The sequence below is a fragment of the Cystoisospora suis genome, assembly GCF_002600585.1.
Source record: "Cystoisospora suis strain Wien I chromosome Unknown contig_2458, whole genome shotgun sequence".
NCBI classification, from domain to species: Eukaryota; Apicomplexa; class Conoidasida; order Eucoccidiorida; family Sarcocystidae; genus Cystoisospora; species Cystoisospora suis.
This window is the reverse complement of record NW_027155257.1, coordinates 1-8,400: the sequence shown is the minus strand read 5'-3', so window position 1 is coordinate 8,400 and position 8,400 is coordinate 1. Positions and strand designations below refer to the sequence as shown.

The 8,400-nt window shown below is 57.2% G+C and overlaps 1 protein-coding gene across 1 annotated transcript; it reads left to right on the top strand.

Moving 5' to 3' along the window:
- Positions 1 to 3,499: 3,499 nt before the first annotated feature.
- Positions 3,500 to 8,400, top strand: CSUI_005104 (zinc finger (ccch type) motif-containing protein; the record flags this gene model as incomplete). The annotated part of the gene is made up of 3 exons (XM_068065283.1): positions 3,500 to 5,136; positions 5,448 to 5,665; positions 6,017 to 8,400. Coding segments are annotated over exons 1-3 (3,145 nt in total), but the record flags the coding sequence as incomplete, so codon positions are not given.

Below are 8,400 nucleotides of genomic sequence, written 5' to 3'. Positions count from 1 at the left end.
TGCAGGAACGAGTCACGAAGGATCGTCCATACAAGGGACGATCACTTGTGACATTCATCGCCTCGGCTCGGGAAGTCCCCTTTCGTTTCTAGGTGTGTGAACCAGTCCAGTCCTGGGCGTCCGAGCTGCTGGTGGTGGCGTACGCAGGCAAAGGGTCCAGTTGGATCTCCGTGGTGTACGGTGCTCTTTGCCCGGCACCGTCTTGCCGCTGGCAGGTGAGTAGTTTTACTTCTAGCTCCGATAGCTTCACTTTCAGCTCCGCACTTTCACAGCCGCTGCGCTCCTCTCGTTCCGTCGGTAGGCCTACACTGTCTTGCAGCTGGTCACGTTCCCGCTGGTGCAGCTCCTCAGTTCGCCTCTGCATGAAGCGCATTTCTGCCAGCGCCTCTTGGAGCTTCCTTATTGGTTGGACCTACAATGATTGAGGGCCTGTTGCTACGGGGGATTGCTGTACATCCGGCGATAGGACCCAGCTCCGGCGCGGAGCTGGGTCCTATCGCTTCCTCTTCCGCCGCAGGCGATGTGCCCCTCATGCTCTCACACGCTTCGGAAGTTCCTGCAAATGCTCCACGCGCCCGGTTGCCTGCGGACCGAGGCATTCTTCTTTCGTGCGACCAAGACCGTAGCCCTTCGCCCACTTATCAGAGAACCCTACTCCGAGTGTGAGCCGCTCGAAAGGTGTACAGGAAAATCCCACTTCTGACAGCAGCTCTGTTGTCGCATACGGGTGCGGGTGAGTCGTCCAGACCCTGTACTGCCACGCGGGGGCAAGAGCAGCTCAGAATACAGGTGTGTGGGTGAAGAATTAAACACAAAAAGTAAAAAAGTAGTAGTTCTCCTGCCTGCGTTCCGTTCCACAACAACCTCCAGTCTCGCGAGTCCTCTACCGTCACGGTGGCTAACAACACATCCCAAGGGCCAAAAAAACACATCTCCCTTGTACCACCATGGCGTCATCGAGATCACTGTAGTGCTCCCGGATGGTCCATGGGACGAACCATCCCCGAAGGGGATTCCACATTCCACGTGTCACCAGCTTCGCCACGGCGTTAGACGTCCTTGCTGTCCGAGCAGCGATCAAAGTTCACAGAGCAAAGCAGGCGCTAACGGGAGCCCAGTGGGACTAGAGCCATTGTAGGCAACGCTACGAGTGTTTATTCTCTCACGTCTCCAGAAAACGCGGACTTCGATGCGAGCCAACGAGTTTGGTCCAACGCAACAAATCTGCCTCTGGACCGGTACGCAAAGGCTTACGACCACTGTTTGTCGGGCCCTGCACTACGGAGGAAGGCGCTGGCAGGAACGCGGCTAGCCTGGGAATGCCACCACGATGGCTAATACAACCGGTGCACCTTCTGTAATTACCGAAACATAAACTGGAACAACCTTCTCGCTTACAACGGGCTAGACGGCAACAGCAAGTACGTATGAGAGGTAAGTGCTTAGTGGAAAGTATTCACGACCACCGTTACAGACTCGGGCCGTGAGTTTCCCGATATGGACGGCCACCTCCTAACCACCGGACGTAGACGTACAAGGGGCAGAAGAGCTCACTATGCATTCCAGAGAACCAAGATTTCAGCGACGCTTCAAACGATTCTTAGATGAAGACACTAGTCGAGCCTGTTGTCAGTTTCCACGAACTCGAAACAGCGAAGGGTGTCGGAGTGCACCTGAAGACTGTGCCTGATGGTCCGGACAGTTTAGGGTTAGCAGAGTCTCCCGGACGACTAAAGAGGGGGGCAGCCCGCCCTTCAGTCGTCCGGTAGACCCTCGTAACAGAAAGCTGGACGAACTGATGAACAGGGACAGGTTTTTCCTTGCTTTGTTCTTCTTGCCCCCGCGCCCGCACTAACCGTAAACCCATTTTACTGCGTGAGAACACAGGTTGACGGCCGAACGCTTCTGACCGATCCGTGGAAGTTCAAAGAAGTTGGCTCCCTTTATGTGAACTAACGGCCACACTGCTAGTTAGGACACACGGGCTACAACCGGGGGCAGGCGCTGGCCCTGTGGGGGGAAGTGTTGCGCGGGCCTCGGTCCAGAGCGGCGGGGCCTGCGGCGGCACAGCCAGATAGTAATAACAAGGTAGCCAGCTGATCACTTTCGCAGTTCAATTCACTGCTTCTGTAGCTCGCCGTACTGGCGCACTCAATTTGCAAGATTGTGAAACTCGCCTGGGAGGGTGAGACCGCAACGCTCAGTGGTAGTCGCCGGTCATCTGGATTGAGAGGGAGCTCCAAGCGTCCTGAAGGGAATCTCTCTTTTTGTACTGATTTTTACTTCTAGTTCCTAGTCTGCTGGTGATGTGGGATCGCCTAGGGCGAAAGGGTAGGCTTCGTCGCACATTGAGCACTGCCGAGCCGTAGCACGGCAGGCGGCACAGTGTTTAATCTGGTGTCCCCTATCCGGGCCCCGTTATACCTTGGCTAGTCTGAAGCCTTCCTGCGCAACGGCTGCAGCGGGAACAATTATCTCCCGCCCTCGCCTGTGTCCGTAGGAACGTGGCAAAAGGATCTCTCGTTCCTGTAACCGTAATGCCCTTGGTTGGGAGATCTGGGGACGCGGTGGCCCGCGTACGGCGGCCCTCGGATTTATCCTTGACGTCGGCCCCCGCCGCCGGCAATACCCGCAATACAAAAGGTTAGTTCGAGACGATGTTCGCGTTCTCGAGCTGGAGTGGCTAATGGTTTGAGCTGCTGCGGGCAAACTCCGAACCGTGCAGACGCGGTGCCACTGCGGTAAAACCAACGCCGTCTTAAAGTGACCGCCCCCACCTCTGCACGTGGCTAAAGGTAGTGTCTAGCTTTCACCGGCGCCACCGTCGCCATCGGGAAGACTGCCTTCTTCTCACCAAGTAAGAGAGCACCTACCGTCCGCGGATTCATCAGGCGCCACAAAAGAGCCTTTTGTAGCTTTCGGACACTGGGTAGGCGACCCCGCCTAGTCACACTCGGGGAGTAGTCGTGACAAGCCTCGAGGCTGCAGGGCGGCCGGGGAGCACCGACAGCGCCGCCAACACGTCAGGCCTGCGCCGAGTATACACAGTGTTGTCGACCTTTGAGATAATTCCCCGCCATAGATTCTTTTCAGGCTTGTCGCCTGCTATGCTGCAGTTGCTGCTTTGCTATCTCTGCCGTCCCACATCGGAAAAAGGCCCTTCCAATATACCTCGCAGCCAAGAAACTGACCCGTTGGAGACTAGCAACCCCACAACGAACTAGAGAACGGAATGACCCCCGCTTGTTTGTTTCTTGGCGTGGTGGAATCCTGTGCACTGATTAGAAAACATATAGGTATGCGATTTGAGCAAGTTGTAACAAAAACTATAACGAAACATACTACCGTAAGGTGAGCAAGCGTGATCCTCGTAAACCGGCGGGGTACCTACGCCACGCCACGGCCGGGGTCGTGATCGACTTGACTGGCTGTCGGACTGGGTTGCCCACGCGGAGTGCGAAGGCGGTTACACTGGGTACTCTTTCGTGTAGGGAAGAGTCTGGGCTTGTAATTCCAGGGGGGATGGGCTGATGGTTGTCGAGGGTGGGCGAGTACGTTCAAATCTGCCTCGCAGTCCATAGCGGGTGTCTTTTGTGTTGTTTTGCATCCGTTTGAAAAGAATCTCGCGCAGGAGTACCCGAGACGGGGAAGCGCACATGGCGCTAGGCAGTCCCCTCCCCAGTTTTGCGTTGATTGCCCTTGGTGCGACGGCACCGAGGACGTCTTGCTGCCCGGGGACTCAAAGGCTGGCTCCGCTACTGCCAGAAAAAAATTTTAGGGAGATAGGCTAACTCGCATGTTTTTGGATGCGGTCTACGTGGTCCCAACGACAGCTGAAAATTCGCCGCTGTCTGCTTGCCGGGAAGCTCACATGAACAACCCCAGTGTCGCCAAGGAGACTCCTCGGCAGGACCGGTAACAGCTTGCACCCCAAAATGTCGCGATTTCTATTAAGTAGCTCTTTGCGATGCTGTCTTGCGTGATCTCAAGGACTCGAGTCGGTGGCCGGTTGCGTGAAAGCTCGGAAATAAGGGAGCAGCAGGGGTCTCGCTTTCAGCGCCACATAGACCGGGTGGACGACTAACGGATTGGCCGTCTTGCCGAAAACTGTAATCTCAGAGCTGGTGCACTATACCTGGAGACTAGATGGGCTCCATGTGTATCTTGAGAAGGAGAAAGAGACCTTGTTTTTGTCGAGGGCAGCGGGAAAGACTTACGTGCCTTTTCCCTTTTTAGGTATTACACAGGAGGAGGTCGCCGCCCATTTTCGCTCTCAGTGGCTGGCTCGTGTAGGTTCGCAGTATACCGAGAACACTTGGACCCTCTTCGGACTGCACCCGGTCTGTCCTCCTGGGGTCTTTTTTTGGGCCACAGTCCCGGGACGGATGAGAGCGCCTCAGGGGCCCGGGAAGACGGCGGCGGGGACACGGTTTGTTACCACCGGGACACTGTGTGTCATGAAAAAGTAATCTTGGGGGTAGCAGAACAAGTGGACGCGGCGGCCGTATTGCGTGAAACTGGGCTGGCCAGCCCTGTGCAGAAGCCCGAGAGATTGTAAAGGGGCCGCAGAGGGTTAAAAGAGCTGGAAGGAGGATGGCAGACAACTTTGGGTGTGAAGATCCCAGCTGCAAAGAAACGAGAAATAGGCGGTGTGTCCAGCCGGGAGAATTGACAGGGGTGTCTTTGGACGGCGATGACGGGTTGAGCCCAGCCGATCATAGGGACGGGGACGCCGTCGCTGGGACCCGCAAAGGTGTGCGACTTGATGGCGGAACTGAAAGGGAGAAGACACCACAGAGAAGGCAGGGGGCTGACGGGGGAAGCGAGGAGGGAGGCCGGACAACAACTGTGGAGAAGGAGAGCGGAATGCGACAGTGCACTGGAGACACGTCAGTGGCAAGTAGGATTGATGGAGACAATTCAGCAGGTAGTCTGCCCAGGATGGCGCTGGCACCGCACCTGGAGGAGGAGCAACAGAGCGCTTCTGTGGGGGTAAGGAAAAGCAATAACGCCGGCGAAACAATATCTGAAGACGATAGTGGCAACAAGTCTACCTCCGGACGAAGACGAAGGAGCATTAGCAGCAACATCACCACCCCCGTGAGGCTAGCTAGAGCCTGCTCCCAGTACTACAGGGTAAGCTGTGACACAGTTGTAGCGCTCGGTAGGGAGACTGCCGAGCTGTTCTTAACTGGATGTGGATCTTGGGTTTTGTTGCATCTTCGCAGTAAAGCGAACGTGTGGCAGGGCACTAGTATGCGACAGTTGTCCGTTACCGGTGTACGTACCGCGCTGGAGTTGGCGCTGAGCATTGCAGAACGTGTGAGGGGCGTATCTGCCTCATGAACAGGAGGAACGCGAAAAGCCGGTGCGCGGTTTGAGGAGAGAGTCTGGTGTCATGGCTTCTTGAACCCGCTCGAAGGGGCTTTTCTTATCTCCTTTCGCAGACAAAGATGTGCTTATACGTGCTTCACGGACGGCCATGCAGCCGGGGTCACAAGTGCGTTTATGCGCATAGTGAAGAGGAGCTCCGTGTACCGCCCGATCTCTCGAGAACCCGTCTGTGTCCGTCTCTCAAACAGCAGGGAACCTGCCCCAAGGAAGAAAGCTGCCCGTACGCGCATAGTACGGTGGAATTGCGGCATACGGTTACCGTTTTCAAGACGTAAGCACCAAATTAGTGGAGACTTTCCGAAACTCTCACGTGCCTAAATATGCATGGTACGCTAGTGACAGAAGCCGCCATGCGGTATGTTGCTGATGTACAAGGACGTTCGGGATTGCTGTTGTAAACGAAAAACCTGTCCAGCGCACTGGTCAGGCTGAGCGAGGCCACTAGAACTGGTTGCTGTTCCTCAGACAGGGGGAGCGGGCCAATGAAGCGGAGGCCGCTTTTGTCAGCGGTCACAGTGGCGAACGGCTGTTTGGGTTCACACCGTTTATTTCGTGCGGTAGCCAGTTCGCTCTGGCCGTGCGTGAATCCTATCGCATGTATTCTGCTCTTTTCCCTGTGCAGGAAAATCTGTCACATGTGGAACAAGGGCAAGTGTGGTGCGGGAGCCGCTTGTCGCCACGCGCATGGTGTAGACGAACTGAAACATTACCGGCAGTTGAGCCACCGTGAACTGGTCGCGCTTTCAAGGGGACCAAGTGGAGTACAACGGGACGGCGAATCTGGGATAGGAGGAGGAGCCAGCAGCACGAGCAGGCCGACGAGCCCACACCCTACAGAAGCATGCCAAAGAAGCAGTGAGGGCTCCCCTGTCTCTGGAGGGCCCCGCTCTGCCGATCCGGAAAAAAAAAGTCGAATTCCAGAAGAGACAGAAGCGTCAGAGGAGCCTCCGGCGAAGAGCAGCGCTACTGTCGACACCGCGAAGGAAGACAGGCTTGACCTGAGTGCAGACACCCCTAGCCGGACTGAGCGACTCCAGGTGGAAGAGCGCGCTGACGAAGGAGGCTCGATCAAAGCACACCCTTCTCGCCGCAAGCGACGGGAGCCCCGGAAGAATTTTGGAGAGGTAAAGAAAGCCTGGAAAGAGGCCGTCCAACAGGGGCCGACAAAAGAACAGACCGACGACCGAGCTGCCTCACCGTGTCAAGCTTCATCATCTGGGCGCCCGAGGCCCGGGAGTGAAGGCCATGTGTCAGAGGGCGGAAGCAGGTCCCCAGTCACTTCTGTAAGGAGCCAGGTTCCCGCGCCGGGGGCTCCTCGTAGCTGCCCCTTAACAGGTCGGTGGACAAACGAGATTGGTACGCCGAGCTCACGAGTTGCATGGGGTATTTACGAAGCTTCGGAAGAGATTCCCGATCTCATAGGGAACCCGGGATGCCGGGCAAGTCGTGGATCGGCCCGTCCGAGCGCGGGCTGCGGCGTGGCGAGGCCAGTCGAGGCGACGAACCCGTTCCGTCCGTGTGGGGACGCCACTGGCGTACTACTAGACAATGTGGCTGGCAGGACGGAGATATTCTCGTCGACCGGGAAGCCGAGGTCCGCTGCTTGCTGCGCGCCGAGGACCAGTAAAACAACACTGTCGCCGCCTCCAAGACCAGCAGGGCAATACGCGACGGATATAGACGGCTTGACGGTGGCAGGCAAGGCGGCGTATGCCACCGCTTCGGAGGTGTTTCGGTGCCTAGTGGATGTCGGTGGGACTGTCTCGAAGGATAACCAGCGAGAGCGTCCCGATGAGCGGAAAGTGCGTCCCTCGACGCTGCAGAAAGCACACGGGACGAGCTCTGGAATGGGGTCTAGCAGGAATCAGAGGCTCTTGCAAGCCAACGCCTCTAGCTTCCTTGGTGGGAGACCGGTTGCGTCGCGGCCCTGGCCACCCAGCGTGTACCCTGCAGGGTCATCACCGTCAGGCGCCGGTTCGCTCAGTGAGGCGGGGGATTTCCTGGCCGTAGCGCAGCTACTGGCTCTTCTGCAGAACCCGGACAGCAACTGTGCAAGCAAGGAAAGTAGGGGTGGTTTTCAAGATGCGCGCGTGCCGGCATTCCACCCACACAACGCAGCACCAGCAGCATGGGAAACGCAGTCACACCAGCCCAGTCCGGAACCCGATACTGCATTTCCGTCGCAAAGCACATCTCCGGGGTGTTCGGCGGTGGCAGGACATGAGTCAGGAAATCAGAACGTGTATACCACGCACCGGACTCACCGTGTGGTGCCCGCAAGCATGGGAGCAGCCCGCGTGCCTCCTTCACCGTCTGCGGCAGCCGTGCCGGGCTCGGGGCCAGACAGCAAAGGTGACGTCGCTGCTGCTGCTGCCTGGGAACTGCTGCTATCGCAGCGGTGCCGAACGGAACTCCCCCGGGATTTGAAACAGGGCTGCGAAGGTGCTCAGGGGGGACGGAGTTCGAGGGGTGTGCGGACAGACGCACACAGCTTTATTCCCGGTGTCAAGATACCTCCAATAGCGGAGACAAGACCTCTCGTCTCGATGTCTCGCGGCTGGGGATCGATGACTGAGAAACGTCAACCGAGAAAAGATGTAAGACCGGCTTCGCGACTCGACTTGTATGCTCCTTCCGGGATGGGGCTGGCAGACGATTTCAGCAGTTCTGCTCTCCAGCACATTCTCTCACTCTTTCGCTCCTCGAAGGCCTCGGGTCAGGGCGAAAGCGTACCTCCATGTTCTAAATCAGTGGGAGCAGCTATCGGGTTTTCTCAGGGCATGCCTGACTCCTGTGCTATGCCCGCTGAGTCCAATGATTATGATGCACCCGGGTCCCGTACCACAGCCGCATGGGAGACATGCATTCCCGCTCCTGTTGCGGGAAAAAGCGAGGTTTTAAGGAGTGGAGCGGCCAGGGCGGAACCGTTCATAGGTGGATCGTGTTCTTCGGATTTGGGGGAATGGCAGCCTTCCACTCAGCTGATTGGAGTCGACTCCGGCCTCG